General features: G+C 39.0%; 1 protein-coding gene across 5 annotated transcripts in view; it reads left to right on the top strand.

Annotated features, from left to right (window-relative positions):
• The window catches only part of PCSK5 (proprotein convertase subtilisin/kexin type 5), a 492571-nt gene that overhangs the window by 134538 nt on the left and 335697 nt on the right, over positions 1–22336 (top strand). For all 5 annotated transcript variants that reach the window (XM_070480332.1, XM_070480331.1, XM_070480335.1 and 2 more), the window contains exon 5: positions 2257–2333. In XM_070480332.1, coding sequence (XP_070336433.1) covers positions 2257–2333 — 77 coding nt within the window. The remainder of the gene's footprint in view (positions 1–2256; positions 2334–22336) is intronic.

Genomic DNA, 22336 nt, shown 5'->3' with positions numbered 1-22336 from the left:
CACTCAGAATGGACATGGCCTTTTCTTTAAGGCTGAGATTCCAAGAAAAGAATATGATGTCCTCTTGAAATCTGCTATTTCTCTCTCTCTCTCACCATTTATCTTCAGCCTGGGAAGGCGCTTGGTTTCTCCTCACAGTGGAATCACCAGCTGTTTGTCTCTGTTCCCATCTCTCTTCTGCTCTCTCTCTCAAATACTGCTTCAGCTTCACATGAAACCATTCAGGTAAAAATGTCCATATATTTTCTCCAGTGTTTCTTTCTCCTTTGCTTAATATCACTTATTGCATGACCCTTAATCTCAAATTAGTTTTCCTTTTGTCAGTCAAACCTGCAAAGATTATCTTTGCAGATAAAATACTTCCAAGTCACTTCCTTGACACATCAGAAACTACCACTGGCTCACACAGCCCCCCGAATTCCTAACCTATGAAGACCTTCCTTCACTCAGAATCACCCAATATCACCTGATACTTTATCAACTTTAACTACTTTGCCTCTCAGCATTCAATCCTGTTGCCCTTTTTGTTTCAAAAATTCAGCCAAGAAACTTCACAAATCAATTTTTACAATGAAATATTGAAACAGTTTCTCCTAAATTAGATGATTTTCCCTAAGGTTGAAAAAGAGGGAGAGAGAGGAGGAACTGCAAATTCGTTTAGTTCTCATTTGAACCAAACATTTGAGTGGCTGCCCTCCCGCTGCCTCCAAGCACACACAGGTAAACTTCTGTCTCTTCACAGAATAGACTTTTAGAACTTGCAAAGGAACTTTAGTTCAGACTCCTCATTTACAGGGTAGACACTGAGGCCTGAACACTAAAATGAGCTAGCCCAGGTCGAATAAAGAACAGAGCTATGGCTGTGCATGATAAGAAAGACTTCTTATCATATGCAATACAGTTTTTATAGAGCATACCTATTCTCCACTGCATTGAAATTCATCTGATTAAATACAAAGAGCCTTAACCTAAATGTGATCGCATTCTTTACCTTTTTCATTTTTTTTCCTCCCTTGAAAGACAATTCTCTAGAATTTACCTGTGCAGTTAGCAGTACTGGTGCCCTTTTGGTTCTCCTAAAGTCAGAGCTGGTGAAAGTAGAGAAGAACACATTGGGTTAGATGGGATGTCTGGGTTCCAGTCTTCATTCCATAGGCAATTTGTTTCACACCTTTGGCCAAGTTATGTAACCTGTCTCAGCCTCTGTTTCCTTATGAGTAAAATTAGATGACATCACCCTTCGTGCTTGAATGAACACTAAGTTGGGCTACTTTGTATGTTTCTCTGTATGGGACTTAGAGCAGGACTTACTGTCTTTATATGTCATGTGTATTTTACTTACTTCCCCCAAACATTTCAGACTCCCTGTACCTATAGGTTATTTTCAGAAACGAGAGTCTTTGATAAGAAAGCAGAAAGCAAAGAGCATTCACTTTCACTAAAACTGATAACAGAAATCATAAAGCATAAGAAAATTCAAAACATCTTAAATTAGTTCTGTTTACTGTGATATAAATTTGAATGATGGAATAATCCACTAATTTTTTTTCTTAGAAATTTGAATATTTTTCACAATTAGTTAAAAAAGCAAATAAATGAAGTTTTGTTTTCAGAGAAACTTCTGTTTCATTTGAAACCTTGACATAAAGTAAAACTTTATTCTTTTGGTTGGGGCAAAAGCCCATTGGGTATAAATAAGAAGTTTTGAATTGTAGGCCCTCTCATAGTAGATAAAACATCTGAAACCAGACAAATATTGCCTCATAGAGGTCCCAAGATAACCGGATACAGTAGACTTCTAACATTCATTTTTAATTGACTTGCCAGTTATTTGTGAATGATCTTTGTCTCCAGAAATCTCTGAATTGTAGTAATGTATTTGCACACTCAAGAAATAAAGTAAGGAATAGAGAGAGTCTACGAAGACTAAATCACTTTGCTTCTAGGTGGTCTAGCAGTACTTTGCAGAGTAGCTGGTTATTGGGGTGAAGGGTCAATGCGAGGTATGAGGGAACACTGCTGGCAAGGATGGACTGAGCACATCTTTGGTCTGTAGAGAGTATTTCTTCACCTTTATGGGACAAAATATGACACTGATTGTTATCAAACAAGGCATTCTGACACCACTGGACTGTGAGTGTTTTATTTAATCTAATTACTGTCTTGCAGAAATGTGTTTAAGGAGTCATGAGCCTTCAGGTCCATGGCTAATTAATGAACATCTGTATCCTTTCTCTCTCTCCTCTGTGACCACAGGATGCTCTGGCAAGCTATGACGTGAATGGGAATGACCTAGACCCCATGCCCCGCTACGACGCAAGCAACGAGAACAAGTAAGACCCCGGTGGGGTGGCTGGTATGTGGCCCACACAGAGCTTTGTCTTCTGCTCTTGCCAAGGGAAATCTTTCCTTGGAAATCTTTGGTAACAAATGGTCCCTAATTTGCTGTAAGATAAACAAGTGTCTTTCTGCTAAAGCTTCTGGATATAAAAGTGGGTGGTCACCACAGTAAGAATGGTTGCAGAAAGAACCCGGGGGAATAACTTGAGGATGTGGCTGGGGAATATTACTCCTCATGTGGTCACTGGCCTGTGACCCACTTGTTTAGGAATAGGGATGCTCAAGGGAGAGGCAAAACAAAGTGTCCCCTGGACTTTACTCTGTCCAGTTCAACATATTGGGTTGAATGTTGTACTTGAGGTCTCTGCCAGGACTTTCCGGTTTGCTTCTGTTTTCTCTCTTCTGCTCTGCAGTGATTGAATTCCTTACTAACATGCCTGCAATACTTATATGGTTTTTTCATGTATGAAACACATTATCACTCTTATCTTCCAAGTCAGGAGCCTTAGAAGCCCATGTAGCCACATTTATACTTTCCAGTTAGTACAGTAGATTTTTGGAAAGCAAAAGAAATGCACAATAATTTCTTGCTTGTGATGACCCAAATATTTGTCAAAGATTAGTAAATGTTTCTAATCTCTGCTGCTGCTGCTGCTAAGTCTCTTCAGTCATGTCCGACTCTGTGCAACCCCATAGACGGCAGCCCACCAGGCTCCCCCATCCCTGGGATTCTCTAGATCACATTAAATTTTGGGCTTGTACTTCAGAGTTTTTTCAGCATAATGTTGTGATTTAGATACTATCATCTGAATTTTCACTTACCTGTTTTTGTTTGGGATCACAGAAGTTGTAAAGAGAGGTGTTTTTTTCATTTATTATGTACAGTTTCTACCCTGCATTTTTCTTAAGGGAAAATTTTCTCACCTGGTATTATTTGATTAAGTAAGACAATAAATTTAGATAAAACCATGCAGCCTGGATAATTGTGACTGTGCATGGGGTGTTCCCCTCCCCCTTCTTAACCATTTGCAAAGAAGCCTTGAAAAAGTTACCATAAAAAATATGCTATTTGATAATATTAGCAATTGAATCAATGTTATAAATCAGATTCAGTAGTGAAAGCATTAACATACAAATTGATACAGATAGAATTTTCAGAACTTTTGAAACAAAAAAAAGAAAGGGCCCTGGATAGTTTTCCATCAAGCCTGGTCATAACTGTCTAGATTATACTGTTTAAAGTTATAATCAATAATTTGAGACAACGTGAGCTAATTTACTTAACCTAATTTGCAAACTAACATGAAACACTGAAAAAGAAACTGAAGCTTCCATAATTAAAAGGTCCTCTGTGATAAATTTTGCTCTCTAGTGCAGTCTATCGTAGTGCAACATATATGCTCCTAAAAATACTCGCACTCTGCAAAGTCTAAAACCACAGAGAAATAGGAAAATGTAGTTGGAGCTCACACTCAGAAACTTTATCAATGACACGCATGGAAAAATGGTAGGCACCTATTAAAAATAATCGCCCAGTTTTATTCATGTTGAGTGATTAAAAAATATATAAAACTAATCAATGTGGCACTTTATCTTGTATAATAATTCTCCTAGCAGTCCTTAGATGTGAAGCAAAAAAAAAAAGGCTCAGTTAAGTCAAGTGGACAAGGGTTAAACAGGTAGTAAGAGATGGAAATGTTAGGAAGCAAAGAATCCAACTCAAGTGGTTTGTTTACAAGCTCTTGCTCTGTATATTATACACAAGGCTAAGTTCTTAAGGTAATGAAAAGGAAAATGATCCAAGTACCTTTCATTTAAATGAGTTGTGACTAGAGATAATTGGTTTCAATAACAGTAGTTTGAGAGAATGAGAGATTGAATTATTGACCAAAGTAGTTTGATAATACAGAGTGCTGAGCTGACCTTTGACATCTTGTCATAAAGAAGGCTAAAAAGTGTGTGCCAGTCTGGTACTTCAAAATAGAAAGAATATAATTCAGAGAGAGCCAGGTTGGGTTCAGAGTCCCTTTCCATCAGTTTTATACTTGATCTGTGTCTTATCATTATGAAATTAAATTCTAACTAGTTTGTTGGTAATACAGTTCTGTTGTGACACTGACTTCTTAAACTGCAGTTATAGTTTTATAAAAGTTATACTCCATTTACAGTTACTACAAAATACTTATTATGAAGTATTTCCTGTGTTATATAAAACATCTTTGTAGCTTATTTTACAGCCAGTAGTTTGAACCTCCCACTTCCCCAACCCTATACTGCCCCTCCTGTCACTTTATCTTGAATAAGACCTGAAATTGGCTTATGGAAGTGTGTGCCCATTGCCTTTGCTTCTACTCACATGCTTGCCACTCTGTGTGCAAGAGAAAAAGAGGAAGAAAAAATGAGAGAAAGATGAAAAATTTGAAGAACAGAAAATAGAGAGGAAAATAATGAACTAGGCTGGGAGGAAGGGGTACAGTTCAGCAGAGTGGAGGATTCCCTCCAGGATGGTCTTTGGAAGCATGGAAGCTTGCAAGTTATTATGAAGTGGAAGGAGGGTTATCCGAGGTCAAAGAGGAAACACCTGAGGTGTGCAGTTCTGTGTGTTTTGTGTATTCCTACAGTGCTCATTGCAACTTGGTATGTTTTCTACATTCACCTAGAGTTTCTGATACAAAATTGTTCATAAACAAATGCAAATTTCACATTATATTTAGATCATTCTGTAATATGTCAATGTTATTGAAAATTTTTTTGTTTTCAAGGCAAGCATTATAGTAGAACTGATTATGCCATATCCATTGGCTAAAGTTATCTCATCAACATTTGTGTGTATAGAGGAAAGAGAAACAGGAAAGCTCGAGGAAAGTCAAGATGAAGTTAACACCCTAAGTATCCTTGTACCGAGTGTGAAGGGATGGGGGTGCCGTAGGGTGGGAACTGCAAATGTGTAGTGCCCTGTAGCCAGTTCTGTCTGAATCTAGATGTGGTGAGTTTTATATCAAAACTCAGCGGTAATAGCTATTCTCCTAACGTGTATCTGTCCTGTGACTAACAGTGCTGACCACAAAGCGTGTGTGTGAAGCCAGTTCTTTGAGTGTTGGCTTTGATGGCATTTTTACTAGCCGTCTTTTAAAAACTGTATCCTTTGTGAGGACACCTTTCAAACTTGGCTGCTTGCCAAGACCTTTGTTGAAGAAGAGTAGCTGTCTTCCTGGTCACGCTGGTATATCCTAGTGTGTGCTGTTCTGACCCTAAGTTCTGAGTAGTGCTCTGGTTCATTGACTGTAGTGTGGGTATGAGTGTTAGAGGATGCAGGCATGTTCTGAATGTGTGCTTAGGTTTGTAGCCTTGACAGCGAAATGTGACATTTTCCAGAGTGCAACACCAGCACTCCTACCTCTGTTACGTGAAAATCAGCAGTCACCTGGGAAACAGATGGCCCTATCAGTCCATGCACATCCAAGACACATGTGTGCATGCTTGGTCGTGTCTGACTCATTTGTGACCCCATGGACTGTTGTCCACGAGGCTCCTTTGTCCATGGAATTTTCCAGGCAAGAGTACTGGAATGGGTTGTTATTTCTTACTCCAGGGGATCTTCCTGATCCAGGGATCAAACCCACATCTCTTGTGTCTTCTACATTGGCAGGCATATTCTTTATCACTGCCCACTTGGGAAGCTCACTACTGCTGCCCAATTTTTTCTTGGTTAACCACAAGCATGTATTGGGTTGGCCAAACCCAAATGAACTTTTTGGCCAAATTTAGGCATTTAGGGTTAAAATATCATCTCTGTTCATTAGACCGTAATTATAAATATAACTGATGGATCTGTCTTTAAGAGTGGGTCCTTAGATAGATAATTCTGGATCAGTAGAAGTCACTTGACTTCAGAAAATAAAGAGTGGCTTGTAGTTTGAGAGTTGACTTTAAGCTTTGGTTCACCCTAATAGCTTTATGGTCTTTAGGTTTAACTATTCTGAGCTTTAGTATTTTTAGAAATCTCTGAAATGGGTATAATAATACTTCCAAAGATTAGCAAGAAAGTATGTAAAACAGCAGGCATAGGGCTAACTGTATAATAGCTGCTAGATAATTATAGCTCATTATAATTATGTATTCAGTTCCTACATCCAGTTCTCAATAAATAATCAGTTAAAATTATAATTGTCTCAAAATACATGTGCACATGGACATTCAGTTCAATTCAGTCACTCAGTCATGTCCGACTCTTTGCAACCCCATGAACCACAGCACGCCAGGCCTCCCCATCCATCACCAACTCCTGGAGTTCACCCAAACCCATGTCCATCGAGTCGGTGATGCCATCCAACCATCTCATCCTCTGTCGTCCCCTTCTCCTGCCCTGAGTCTTTCCCAGCATCAGGGTCTTTTCAAATGAGTCAGCTCTTCACATTAGGTGGCCAAGTATTGGAGTTTCAGCTTCAGCATCAGTCCTTCCAATGAACACCCAGGACTGATCTCCTTTAGGATGGACTGGTTGGATCTCTTTGCAGTTCAAGGGACTCTCAAGAGTTTTCTCCAACACCACAGTTATGAACATTATAAATTTCAATTAAGACTTGGAAGCCTTAGTTTATTTCCATGGTTAGAGGTTTAGATGTGCTTTATGCTTCTATCGGGACTGGGAACCATGACTCATTTGGTAGATGGTAAATCTGCTTTTTTGAAAAAATAGTATTTATTTATTTGGCTGTGCTGAGTCTTTTCTTCATTGCAGTATGTGGAATCTTTAGTTGAGGCATGTGGGATCTAGCTCTCTGACCAGTGACTGAACCTGGGCTCCCTATATCAGGAGCACAGAATCTTAGCCACTCAATCACCAGCTAGGAGGAGTGTTAATCTAGGGTAGTGCTCCTCAGTGTGGTCCATGGATGGATGCAGGTCCATGAACTATTTGCTGATGGTGAGCATTATGGTAGAGAGCCTGTGCCTGCGTGCTCGGTCACTAAGTCATGTGTGACTCTTTTGTGACCACACGGATTGTGACCAGTCAGGCTCCCCTGTCCATGGAATTTCCCAGGCAAGAATACTGGAGTGGGTTGCCATTTCCTCTTCCAGGGGATCATCCCAACCCAGGGATTGAACCTGCATCTCCTGCATCTCCTGTGTTGACAGGCAGATTCTTTTCAACTGACCCACCTGGGACCAGGGAAGTCACCAAATCTGCTTCTCTTTAATTCCACCCAGTATTCCATCTCCCTTTACTGGATCATGTGCCTTAAATTTATTTTTTTGTTTTTTAATCAATTAATTTATTTTATTTTATAACATTGCCTTAAATTTAAATGAAGCTATGATTTTTCCAGTAGTTATGTATGGATGTGAGAGTTGGACTATAAAGAAAGCTGAGCACTGAAGAATTGATGCTTTTGGACTGTGGTGTTGGAGAAGACTCTTGAGAATCCCTTGGACGGCAAGGAGATCCAACCAGTCCATCCTACAGAAAATCAGCCCTGAATATTCATTGGAAGGACTGATGCTGAAGCTGAAACTCCAGTACTTTGGCCACCTGATGCAAAGAACTGACTCATTGAAAAAGACCCTGATTCTGGGAAAGATTGAATGTAGGAGAAGGGGATGACAGAGGATGAAATGGTTGGATGGCATCACTGACTCAATGGACATGAGTTTGAATAAACTCTGGGAGTTGGTGATGGACAGGGAGGCCTGGTGTGCTGCAGTCCATGCGAGTTGCAAAGAGTTGGACACAACTGAGCGACTGAACAGAACTGAGTGAGGGGGAGGAATTTCTAAACATCACCTGAAGGCAGTCAAAGCATATGTTGTGCAAGTACCTTACTGTACAATCTGACTGGTAGGCTTCAAAGAATATTTGGAATTATTTGACACCTGGCTGTGTTTGTTCATTCATTCAGTGGATAATCAGTGAAACGCTACCTGTTGAGTGGCTCTGTTGCATGCTTAAAATACAATGATGCAGTAATATAAGCTACTAACTAATTAGGAAATGACTTGGAATCTGTAACCTGGAGAGTTGTAGTCCTATCATTGGCTCTTCCTAGCTGTGCTGTGGAGCCTGAGGGTGTGGACAACTGAGTGTACTGTGTCATTTTATATAAAGGACTTGAGCATCCTTGGAGTTTGGTATCTGCAGGGAGTCCCTGAAACCAATGTCCAGAGGATACCGAGGGATGACTGTACTAACAGACAATGTACCCTCGAAACAATATGCAAATCATCTTTTTCGGGTTTACCTGATTACATTTCTAGCACTAAAGCTTTGGGGTAAAGAAAATCACCTTTGAAGTAAAAAAGTTATCAATGTCCTTTTCTTATCACTTTTTTTCAAGTCCCCAAACAATGGTGTGTCAAACCTAAATAACAGATACTAAAGAAATAGCATGATTGAGAGAGACCATAAAACCTGTTCTCCCATTTCACTTTCCCTCCATTCATGTTAACTTGCAGAATAAAGCTGACTGCATTGTTCTAGGCTTAAAATAGAAAATGCCTCCCTCTAAATGAAACAGTCTCCTGGCATTTCATGCCACTACTCCCATTTCTGATAAATGAATTATTGATGTCTGAGTTAGATTTTTCCTTCCCTAGGTTGCTTCTTTTTAAATGCTCCCTTTGCTTAAAAGTCATAGCAACATATTTAGTGGGAGATGAGACCACATGTTGTATCTTGAATCTGTGCTTTGTGAGCCTAGAATCTAATTCCCTTTCAAAAAAAACCAACTCATAGGTTAAAGACTCATTTTCCAAAAGGAATGGAGTTTTCGTCTTTGTCCCTTATCTCTATTCCCGGGAAGATTTAGCCAGGGTGGATGGAAGTAGATTTCTTTTGGTTCTTTAGTATCCTTTTCACACATCATTTCTGGTTTTAAGAATGTCACCATGTTGTTTGGCCTTTTTATTCTCATCCCTGCAGATGAGGACTGTTGTCAGGAGATGGTATTCAAAAGCAGACCTGATGAATGTAGGCCGTGCTGTCTACCGTTACAGCAACTATTTTATCTCGGCACTGGAGAGAAGACCGCACTTGAAATCTACAATCTTAGCCTGTAGGAGCATCGATTCTTGATACCCAGGATTTAGCCACACATGGTCAGATAAAATTATCCTATAGCTAAGTAGGTCAGACAAAAACCCACTCAAGAGAATTGGGGCCATTAACAGAGACTGATTGTTTTTTTCCAAATATTTTTGAAAAATTTCCTCTCATCCTTTCACAGAATAACACTGTGATATACTCCTGTGTGGGATTCCCTGGTAGCTCAGCTGGTAAAGAATCTGCCTGCAATGCAGGAGACCTGGGTTTGATCCTTGGATTGGGAAGATCCCCTGGAGAAGGGAACAGCTGCCCACTCCAGCATTCTGACCTGGAGAATTCCATGGACTATATAGTCCATGGGGCTGCAGAGAGTCAGACATGACTGAGTAACTTCCACTCTCATACTACTGTATGGAGAAAGAAATGGCAACCCATTCCAATATTCTTGCCTGGGAAATCCCATGGACAGAGGAGACTGGTGGGCTACAGTCCATGGGGTCACAAAAGAGTTGGACATGACTTGGAGACTAAACAACAAAAATCACAACAATCCTACTATATACTTGATCAATGATTAGCACATGAATTTATGTAATGTTGACTACAAATGTATGTACCAGAGGCCAAATGTGTTCAAAAGAGATAGTTGTGAAAAATAATCTGATACTTTCTATATACATGTATAGATTTTTTTTTTGTCCATGAAAGAACCTGCAACAAACATTGTAGAAAATTTGTTTCTATCACATAGGCTCATGATGCAGTATGTTGAAATAACATTTGGGACTATCTTCTAGATTCTGGAAAGTGGTCCATGTCTGGGGCCTCAGAGAAAACTGATTAACAGTAGGAAAACTCTGCTCTCAGACCAGAAGCCAGCCTTCCCACCCCTTCCCTCACCAGCCATTAGTCACAAGTCCTGACCATCCTCACCATTTAAGTCTACCTCTTTATAGTTCTCCAAAGACTGATGCTCGTCTCCCCTGTCCATCCATCCACACTAGCCTTCTGTTAGTCTAATCCCTTCTTCTCACCTGCATCCTTGGAAAATCTCCTAGATGGTCCCCCTGTCTCCAGTCTCACCTCATCCCGCTGCCCAAGTGATATTTTAGAACTAAAATAAGAATACTAAAAACACTTTTAGATACTCAGTCAAAGATAGTATTAGTCACTCGGTCACGTCCAACTCTTTTCGACCCCATGGACTGTGGCCCACCAGGCTCCTCTGTCCGTGGAATTCTCCAGGCAAGAATACTGGCGTGGTTAGCCATTCCCTTCTCCAGGGGATCTTCTTGACTCAGGGATCTAACCGGGTGTCCTACATTGCAGGCAGGTTCTTTACCATCTGAGCCACCAGGGAGATTTAATACCTTGAAATTTTATTAAAATGCAAGATCCTTCATGACCCACCTCTTCCCTCATTATTAAGTCTGTTCTGTGTGTGTCCACCCCTCCCCCACTTTATGTATCAATCCTGCAGGACTTGCATAGTTCCCCGAAGGTGCCACACACATTCAACCTTCCACATCTGCCTCTGTGTAATTCCTCCTTTCCCTTCCACTCACATCACTTCTCCTGGGAAGCCTTCTCTCACCTCCTGCATCTGAGTTGATGCCCTCAAGTGAGTTTTCACAGCATCTGTGAACTTACTTTTTTTTAGTGAATAAAACCTATGCTATTGTAAATGGGGTCACACATACCAAGATAGGGAATAGAGAGGCAAAAACAGATTCTGAGATGAGTTCCAACTTAGTTTGGCATATGAAATGTCTGTTTGGTCAAACAAAAGTTGCACGAGTATCAACCTTGACTGGCTCATCTAGATGAATTAGCAAAGTGTATCTCAAAGTAGTAACTATTAAAGGGTGTTGTATATAATGAACCTTGTACTGGATAGCTTTTACCCTCAACCCAGAAAGCTGACCTCTGAGGACTGCATTAAGGGACTCCCTTGCCCTCTGGCCAGAGAAGGCAATGGCACCCCACTCCAGTACTCTTGCCTGGAAAATCCCATGGACAGAGGAGCCTGGTAGGCTGCAGTCCATGGGGTCGCAAAAAGTCGGACATGACTGAGCGACTTCACTTTCACTTTTCACTTTTATGCATTGGAGAAGGAAATGGCAACCCACTCCAGTGTTCTTGCCTGGAGAATCCCAGGGATGGGGTCGCACAGAGTTGGACACGACTGAAGTGACTTAGCAGTTGCCCTCTGGCTTTCCACTGGGTTTGGCCAGTGGAATATTTAAGCAGGACATCAGTGGGATACAGAAGAGTAAAGAAAGGGTATTTACTTTCTGCCCCCTCCTTGCCAAGCCCTGGGGGGTTAGCTGTGTCCCAGATGATCATATTTCCTCTTAGGTGGCCCTAAGGCTGACTTCCTAAGAACTGCCTTTTGTGGGTTCAGTGACTACTTCCCAAAACTTCTTAGATCCAGGGATTTCCCACTGTTGCTAGTCTAGAATGTTGTAGTCTTCCTCATTGATTTTTCTCAAATCCTGTCTGCTTCTCTATATAAGTCCCTTGAATATACTTTTTAACACCAAGATATAAGTCCTGGAATAAATTTTTATACCCAATACTAAAGAGCTCAGATACCTCTAAGAAAGAAAATAACTATGCCCATAAGAGTTGTCTTGGTGGCTGTTTATTTATTTTTTAATGAGAGCTGAGTAAATGTAGAAAGTAGTTGTCTAACCTCAAATTCCTATAAGCCTAACACCTGAAGTGTTCTTTTTATGAACTACTGTATGAATGATTCCAGGGCTCATAATCATGATGAAACTGCACAGTTTCTGGGCCTTTTGTTGTTTCCTCTGCCAGTTTCAATGTGTTCTCTTCAAGGACTTGGGGCATAGTCTCTTGGGGCCCATGGTACCAGTTCTGATAAAGGGTCTGATTGATGCTATAGGTTACAATGAAGTTTGGGTTTAATTTATGCTTAACAGTGCACTATTGACATGAATAATTGATAGTGGCTTCCATTTAAATTTCTTATTTAAAAAACAAACTCACAGATTCCTAAAGCCTCTAAAGCAGGTGGAAATTGCAGTAAGAGAAAGAGATAAGTATCCTTTTTAAATAATGGATTAAGCATTTGAGCAGGGTTTCCAGACAGGTATATTTATTTATCTTTCTCTTTTCATCTTCTTCTCTAACCTCCACCTTGGATCCTTCTGTTTCTCTTGTTTCCTTATATCCAGAAATATGTACAATTGAGGGCACAGAGACCTTGAGAGGTCAGTGCTAGCACTGTATTGTCTGAATTATTATTACAGAGCGGTGGAGAAGGCACCCAGCACCACTCATGTGTAATCAACCAGTGTCCACAGGCTGAGCAGGAAGCAAACTGAGGAGAAAAACACTATTGTTTTGTTTATTTGACTCCATGTATAGATACCTGAAGAAGAATATGCTGAAAATATAATCGAACTGCAAACTAAGGGCTTATTTTAATATTAAGACATTATTAATATTTAGATATTGGTTGCTTTCTTATTCACATCAAATGCCTTCTAAGATAAGGGACTGAAGTTAGAATTTTGTTTCTACAAGCTAAAGGAGATGTTATGATTTTTTTGTTTTAGCAATTCAGTTAATTACAGTAGAAGCCTATTGTTCCAGTGTACTGAAGATAAATAACTGTGTGTGTGTGTGTGTGTGTAATATCCATGTAGCTAACCTTTTCAAGTATAATCCTTAATAAAAGGTAGAAAGGTAGATAATATGTCTTAGGTCAGGATATACATGCTGATTTCTCTTCTCATAGAATAGGTCACCGAAGAAGGCCAGGTGATAGAGAAAAAAGTGTCCTGATTTTGGGTGAGACCTAGTTAGCAGTCTCCACCTTGCTGTTCATTTTATCTGTGACTTTGGGGAGAAGCGATCTTGGCAAAGCCTCCCCCTGCCACGTCAATATCTCTGTGACCCTGTTTGACTTAAACAGCAACAAATAATCTATATGTCTGTGGGGTTGCTGCTCAGCTGCATTTGAATGCAGTGTAAACAGCTGCTAATACAGTGAGCACGTCAGTGGGTCCTCTCATTTACTGCTCACAACAACCCACTATCCAAGACAGAGACTAGAGAGGTGAAGTAAAGTGGCTATTGTCAGCATGTGGCAGAATCACAATTTGAGCTCATTTGTTCCCATGCCATCTATTCACCTGCATAGTTAATTAACCTGTGGTCAAGTAGATGAGAAATTAATTCCTATGCTGATCACATGCTTCAGTGAGTTTACTACCTTGAAAGAACTGCAATTTCTAATGCCTTACTGCTGTATTCAGTGAAGAACCAAGAGCCTAGCTTTACCAAGTGCTGGTGCTTAGAGCCCTGCTTCTCCGAAGAGAGGAGGTTGGTCCACAAAGATTGCCAACACCTTATGTACACATGACTTTGACCAAATAACAAAAAATCCTTTATTACAGAAAATGACTGTACAGGTCTGACTTCACAGTGGCATTTATTCTGTGGAAATCAATGAAGGCCACCCAAATGATGCTCCGAAAAGCTTTATAGATTTTGGTTTTTCTTTTTAAGGTTGGCTTCAGCTATGGTCTGATCAGAGGGTGCCATGTGGAAGTTAGAGCTTGGGTCTCTGCTCTTAAATAATTCTACTAGTATATATTAATAGCTTTTTAAAAATTTGAATAATTATCAGGTTGGTCATATTGTTAATGTAAATAAATGTTTTGGTAAACTATATAAAATTGCCACAGATATGGATTGTGTTAATATTATTAAGGGTTATAAAAGAGTAATAAGATAAAGTTTTAGTCTGATTCTCAGGTGGCAGGTAGTTAATTTTCTCTGTATGGATATAGGGACTGTTTGAAGTTGGAATCACATAACCTAAGAGACACTTTCCCAATGTTTTTACACATGATTGACAGCCCTTGAGAGTGCTCTGGAAACATGGATTGTGAAAGAATCTCTGTGGGAAAACTGAGACCAATAAGAGCCAGAGGGAATCAGAAACCTCCTGCATGGAGAAGGTTTAGAGTATAGCAGGCATAGAGTCTGAAAGATGTGTCCTGCTTTGGAAAATTGTGAATTATCTTGCCTATAGAACACCTAAAATAACTTAAAGAAATTGAGAAAAACAGTTGACTACTCGTGATTTTCCACCAGATTTCCCTGAATTCCCACTTTCTCTGCCTCATGTTCTCATCACAAGCTGCCATCTCATGAATTTCAGAAAAGACTGACCTTTGCTAGAAGAGTTTACCTCTTCCTATTTTTAGATATCCTTACCACCATCTGCATATCATTTACATATGCTAGTAAATGCATTTGAAATTTGCATGAATTGCAGATAAAGTACCTGTGGCTAGATCCTGGGCTGAGAGTAGCTGACTACTAAAGATTTTGTATGACCTTTATGCTCTTGGCTGATTTTCCCTCTTTCTGAGGTTGATTCTCACTCAATCACCTCCCTCCCACACCTATCCTGATTACCAAATATAGACTTTTATTTTCTCCCCAACCCTCTAACATCTCCCCTCCTCATATCACAGATTTCTCTCTTCCCACCCCCGCCACCCCCCCACCCCAATTCTGGTTAACCTTCCCATAGGCTGTGGCATTATATTGCCATTATGCAGAAGAACACATTTGTCACTCACAACCTCCTGGTCTTGGCACCAGTTTATATAGTTTGTACTGGGTGAATCTGGCTAGAACTTGAGTGATTCAGCAGTTTTAACTGTGACTTGTGTTGTTAATTTCACTGGCTGACTCTTTCATACAGTTTAATTCTTTCCTAGAGGAGGGACAGATCCCTTTCATGCTTCTCAAAGGAGAAAGGAATATTTGAAACAAAAACCCTTGATTGTTTTCTTCTTTCTCTTATCCACCCATCTCACACATCATGGAAGGAGTGCTGTGGGAGACTGGGTAATGGAGCATCTGAGAAAGAACTGGGATTTGAATGGAAAAGAATTAGAGGTCTTGATTTGACTGAAATTTAATTCAAAGGGAGCAAAAGGAATCCCCAAGTGAAGGACCATCTCAGAAGTAGCTCCATGAACAACCATACATTTGCCTCATCTCATCATCTGCACTTTGAAGCATTACCATCTTTGGGACAATGGAGGCCCCAGTTATTGTGACAGTAGTTCTCCCTGACACAGAGGTGCCATAGCAACTGTGGCTTCATTTTTCACTGTGCTGAATTTGTATCAAAATGCTCTACAGAGAGTAATGCTGATGGCATTATAATGGTAGAACCACATTCTACAACATGGAAGTATGGGGCCGAGATCCATTTTGCTGGGGTTCATTCATGTGTAGGAGTGTTTATTCATATTTGTTGAAATGTTTGTAACTCAAATGCAAATCTGAACAGTTATTCAAGTATGCCATTACAAGTTATATGGATATTCTTTCTTTCAGACTGTATGATCATATGTACTGTTTTTATATCAGTTGATGCCATTTATTATCATCCAATTTTCTAATAATGTTTCTATGAGCTTCTGTTAGAATCTCCATTGTAAAACTTATTTCAACTAGGTCTACTAACCCTTGTTTATTCATCCTGGTTGAAACAAAATACCCACAACAACTTCATATCTGTTAATGTTTTTCCCTTGTTTCTTTTTAGGGAAATGTTTTTTCTGATGCTCAGAAAATAGACTTTGCTAACAATGGTACTCATCTTAAATTCACATGTTTTTAAATGCAGAAGCTTCTCAAATCTTTATGAATATAATACACATAGATTTCCTACACATGTATTTGTAGTAAGCCAGGACAATGTGAATGGAGGAGGGAGGCCCAAGTAACTGTTAGATAAGTTGTTAAATAAAATTGAATGATCCTTTTATACACTGAGAGGATGTTTTGATCCATACCCTCTAAAAGCATACCTGTGCTGATAAATGGACAAGCACTTCATGTTGTTCATACTTGAAAATTCACGGCTATGTAATTATGATAATTTTTGAAGCCCAGTATACACAATCTACTTGTTTGGTTTTTCTGTGAACAGTTCTATAGCTTTGATGAGTTTGGTACGTGATTTAGGTGGGGGAGCGGAGAACAACTTTGTCCCGTAAAGAAACCTTGGCTGTTTTTCCCTTGAGCTATAAACTCAGCAAAGTCTAAATAGAGTTCATCAGGGTCATTACATGTTTTCCAAGAGAGATAAGAAAAAAGAGCAGATTTTCTGATTCCCTCACCTGGCATTAGTCCTTCCAAGACATTTCAGATTTCATCTTCTCAAATATAGAGGCACCATCTACCAAGGATAATAACTTATTTAGAACTTTACAGTTCACAAAGCATTTTTACATATATTCTCACTTGACTTGTAAAAATTCATATCAGATATGTAGTAGGTAGTGTTTGGGCCCCCAGTGTCTGCGTTGTTTTTTATGTGTAAGGAATATTCTGTCTTTTGAATCTTGACGGAGAGCCAAGACTGCTCTCCAGTATAGTGGCTAGAATTGCCAGATTCAGTAGTGACTTGCTCATCCTCCCCTGCTCTAGTCTTGGTCAGGGGCCATGTAGTCTAGATGCTAAAGATCGGTAGCTGATGTGCAAGCTGGTGAAAGAGAAGGCCAGGTAAACTCTCCCTCACTTGCTTATGTTCTTTCTCCACAGCCCCTCTTTCTCCCAGCAGGTCCTTCCTCATAGAACAGCCAGGTGTTTTTCTTGATCCTTTGCCTCCATCTTGTTAATTCCATGCTCCCGACCATTCTGATTCTCAGCTTCACTGTGTCTTTTGAACAAACTGCTTTTCTGCTTAACTCAGTTGCAGCAAAGAAACTGAAATGAAGTAACACCGGTGTCCCTGTTTTTCCAGGGGAGGAAAATAAAATTCAAGGCAGGTTCACATAGCTTATGAAAGTGAATCTTCCAAATGTGTGCTCTTTGTATCACATCATGCACTCTAATTTGGAGCATGATACTAGGTGCTGTTTTTGAATACAGTGTTGATAAATAATGAACACTTTTAATTCATGGCAATAATTGTAGTTATTTTTGAGAATCTAGTGCTTATATTATGACATACAGTTTCATTCAGAAAAGACCTTCTGAATACTTACTAGGAGAATAGCACTTAAAAATCAAACTAGTGATATACTTAGAGTATGTAGAAATTTAAGATTTAATCCACCATTTAACTAATACAGTGATCAGTTACTAAACTGATGCAGTAAAAACAAGCTATTAGGCAAGATGCAATTTGGAGACCCTTTGTTTTTTGTGTTTCATGGAAGCCTGGAGCCTGTTGATCAATCTTAATAGGCTCTCTGTCAGTCAGGAGGCTGTGTGGAATGGGTGCATTTCCTTTCCGTCAACTAAACCACTCTCCTTTTTAAAAACCTCATTAAAATCTATTTTACTGGTAGTTTACTCCTAAAAGGCTTCCCTGGTGGCTCAGTGGTAAAGAATCCACCTGCTAATGCAGGAGACACAGGTTCGATCTCCCCTGGAGAAGGAAATGGCAAGCCACTCCAGTATTCTTGCCTGGGAAATCCCATGGCCAGAGGAACCTGATGAGCTGCAGTCCATGGAGTGGCAAAAGAGTGGCAGTAGCAACTGAACAACATTCCTCCTAAAATCAGATTTGAAATAAAGACTTCTATTTATACAGAACCAAATAGACCATTGTAAGCCAGTGCTACAGACCAGAGGAATAAGGTTTAGAAGAGCTGTCACTGGAGGAAGGTAGACGTTATAGTGAAGTCTTCTGGAGCTGTGCCATTTGACCTGAGTCTTGGAAAATGACTGATGAGAGGGAATGATCATTACAAAGAGAATGTGTGGTGGCTGGAAGTGCCTTGGTATTAGTGAGCTCCTTGCAAGCTTTGGAATAAAAAGCATCTTCCTGTTTACCCATTTTGTTTTTTTCTTTTTTGTTAAGAGAAGTCATAAATTTCTTATTTTTCCTAGAGCCTCTTATCTAAATTACAAATCTGAACATGTTTTTACTCTGTCTTCAAGCCCTTTGTGACCGAGTCCAAACTCTTAAGATATGTGCAAAGAATTCATAATGTATCCTCTATTTTTAACTAATATTGCATTATACTCTAGTTTTAACTAAATATTTTTTTACAGCTCTCTGAAAATAGCATGCTTCATTTGTGTTGGACACTGGTGAATAATAGACGTGCAATAAGTGATTATCATTCTGCCATGCTTTGTAGTTGTTAACTCTAAGGTGTAATCTTGATATGCATTAAGATTATTACTAATTTAACACAACTGAAAGCTGAGTTTCCCTACTTCTCTGCTCTGTAGCAAGATCATTGCCCCTTTTTCCCTTGAGAAAACCAGGAGAGGGAAAAAGACCATGAAATGTGGTGAAGAATTTAAAACCAGTGTCAGAAATAAAAGATTTAAATTTATTTTAATTTGTCCTTATTCTAATATTCCAAGTTGTTGAGTAAAATTGCCCTAACAGCCGTTTTTGTTTCTATTTGTCTTTATTGTTCGGTTGCTAAGTCCTGTCCAACTCTTTGTGACCCCATTGACCCCAAGCATGCCAGGTTTCCCTGTCTTTCACTATCTCCTGGAGTTTGCTCAAACTCATGTCCATTGAGTCAATGATGCCATCCAACCATCTCGTCCTATGTCACCCCCTTTTCCTCCTGCCCTCAATCTTCTCCTGCCTCAAGTGACTATAAATAATGAACAGTTTCAGTAAAAGGAGGAAATCTTCCCTTTATATGCATACTTGTTAGTATTTTCCTTAGATAAAATTAAGGAGCTTCATTTCAACTCTAAATAGCAGAGTAAAATTTACATGGAAAGAAAATATTGTAAGTTATGTGGAGCCATGTTTATTAGTATCAATTGATCATTAATTCTTAGCCATCAGAAAATTATAAATTAATTAAACTTTGATTTAAGTTTTTTTTTCTTTCAGATATTATGTGCTGGCTTTTCTTTAAACAAGGAGGTAAATCAAGTAGTATAAGCCTAAAAAATTGTTTTCACAGAGTAATTTTAGTATGAAATGGTAAAAATAGACCATGCACGTTTATTACTGATTAATGGAACTTTTGAAATAATTCCTTTAGAGATTTGAAATCTAGTGAAAATCTATCTTTCCATCTCATTACACTTAAAAATCTTTCTTCTTATTGTCTTCTCTTTTATCAACTACAATGTTGATCTTAAAAATTAAGGTCAAACTGCTTAAATATTTAGCATAACTTGGAAAGAAGCAAATCAGAAATAATTGGACCAACTTAAGGAACAGCTTCAGATTTAGAATTTAGCTGAAAAATTAAAAATAATAATCATACATGAGTTCTTCATGCTTAAAAAATAATAATGATTGAGGTCAGACATTTCCAATTATGTTTATCTTTTACTGATATGAGGAGATTAGATTTAATCTAGAGATTAGGAATTAGACATGGTGATGTTTTTGAACTAGGAATACAAGCTGGAATTAGGAAAGGGTGTCTGAGCAGTGTGACTGTGAATGTAAAAGTCTGATATGGGGAGACACACTAAATGGTTATAGGAATAATTTGGGACAAGTCTTTTTGCCACTGGGGGACTTAATTGTCTCCTATATATAAAATGGAGACAAAAATAGCTCCTTGAAGTTTGCTGTGAGAATTACAGATAATGCATTCTTAATGTTCAGGATACTATAGGCCCTACTAGCCCATGTGATAATGCAGGGTATTAGCACCACTTTACAGGTTTTATCATCAGGAACACTTAGCAACGTAGCTGTGAATGAAATGAATCATTGACACTTTTCCTCCTATTTCTCAGGGGGAAATCACTTCTACCCAGTTTGGAATGTTTATATTCTAAAAGTGGAAACAGTGGGAGTGGTATATGGATTTTAGTGGGACCAGGGGAGGGTGCGAGTCTGAAATTCTCTTGGAAAAACTAAATGGATCCCAGAGCTTAGGGAGTTCATCTACACTCTGTAACAATTGGTTGTTTCAAGAGTCTTTTCAAAGTCAGATTTTCATAGTCAAGTGTCAAAAGATTGAATATCCCTTCTGAATCTGTTCAATAAAACTGATCAGAGTCTAGCCATTCTATGGAAATTACCACATTTCTTTCCTCATGCATTTGCTAGGAGGACATAGGAGAAGAGGAACAATGATCATAAATTTTGAAAGGCATTCTTAGGTTTACTTAATTGCTATAAGGTTATCTTGATTTTTTTAAAGCCCTTAAAAGGTCATTTAATTTTGCATTTTATTATGTGATTTATTTTTTGGAATTACAGCAATCTGTCCTTCAAATAATGACCCAAAAAACTCCTACGAATACAATCATTACTGTGATTATGAAAAGAATTATGACAAAACAGTGGTGAACACGCATCTTGGTGTGTTCCTGAGATTACAATATGCTTTCCATCCCAAGGCAAGAGAAAAGTTTTAAAACAGTGATTATTTCAACATTCTTGTTCAAAAATTTGATCTACCTTGTTTTCACCAGTTGGTGACTGGTTTCCATGGAAATGGAAATGGAATAAGCATTCCTCGTTTTAGATTCTCAGCTGCCCCATGCCAACTGAGAGCTGTAAATGCCATTTGGTTAACAGCAAGGATCCAGAATTCTTCCATTTTAAAGTGGCAGAGAGAGAGGAATAGAAAATGTTTGCCAAGTCATTTTGCTTTTCTCCCTTTGAAAAGGACACAGTTTTATGATTGTCTGAGCTATTGACTGATGGTTATCGAACACATACCACGTCCAAGAGTGCCTCTTCTAACTAATCTGTTTAAATCTCTTTTCCACCCTTCACAAAGTTTCTTACCTCATTGAGATTTAACTGGCCTGTGATTGCCTTCCTGGTTGACCGCCTGCTGTCCCCGTGATGGTCACTGAACAGAAAATGTTGTCAGAAATGTTGGAAGGAGACAGTTCAGTGATTTCAATGACCTGAGACTTGAAGGGGGGAAAAATCTGTTGAAAAAGGGAGTGCTTGGGGACAAGTTAGAAAATGATCACTCTTGAGATGTTTGTTAATTTTGCCACAAAGATTTCCTATTTCTGAGATTGTCACCTCCAGCTACTACATTTTCTAGAACTATTATGGAGGGAAGAAAATGAAGAATACTATAAATAAATGCTTTAACCCCAGATATCTTTCTCAATACAATTGTTTTCTTTTATCTTGTTTTTTTTTTTTTTGGAGTCTAAAGAGTTGAACAGATCTGAATGCTAGAAAAGAACCTAGTAGTAGCATAAACCATGCTGTTTTCTTTTATATTCTAAAATGTTTAGATACTAGACCAAGAAGTTCTTAAATATCACCCAGTGGCGTTCTATGAACTCACTTCTTGTGGGACATAAAGAGTGTCACAGCGTCTAATTTTAATGAAGAAAACCAGACGTAATGACAGCCAGCCACAGACCTTCCCTGTGTCCGCCCATGTGGTCTCACACCTAAGCCGAAGCAAGTAATGTGTGAACTAAGGAAATAGGAACCTCACCCCAAACTTAAGAAACTGCATGACTACTTCAAGGGAAATCTTACCGTTGCTGATCATGTGATTTAGGGCCTGACATTTTCTATTATCACATTGTATTCATGGGGAGTAGCCTTCTCATGATTGTTTTGGTGTAAACAGCTTGTGCATTGCAGTGACAAGAAAAAAGCACTTAGGCTATGGAAACAGACTTGCATAGAATATACAGGGAAGGTCAAGATAACAAGCCAATTCTGGACGTGGCAGTGACTCAAACTCTGTGACTGCTTCTGCACTCTCAAGAGAGGAGAGCAAGTTCCTTACTCTCTTACTTAATCTATAGCCTTCCTGGTTTGGAGAAGCTGTGCATGAGGAACTTAGTACTGAAATAAATGTGTGTTGGGAGGAGAAAATGCTACAAATGAATCCTCTTAAATTGGGGCCAGAGTCTTGTAATGAATGATACAAATGGTGTTTTATTTTAAACAATAAAACTAAAATGATGAAAATACATGTAGTTTATTATCTAACAAAACAGGCAGCTATAGCCATT

The sequence above is a fragment of the Odocoileus virginianus genome, chromosome 18 (assembly GCF_023699985.2).
Source record: "Odocoileus virginianus isolate 20LAN1187 ecotype Illinois chromosome 18, Ovbor_1.2, whole genome shotgun sequence".
In the NCBI taxonomy this organism is placed as follows: domain Eukaryota; kingdom Metazoa; phylum Chordata; class Mammalia; order Artiodactyla; family Cervidae; genus Odocoileus; species Odocoileus virginianus.
This window is presented reverse-complemented; position numbering and strand designations above follow the sequence as displayed.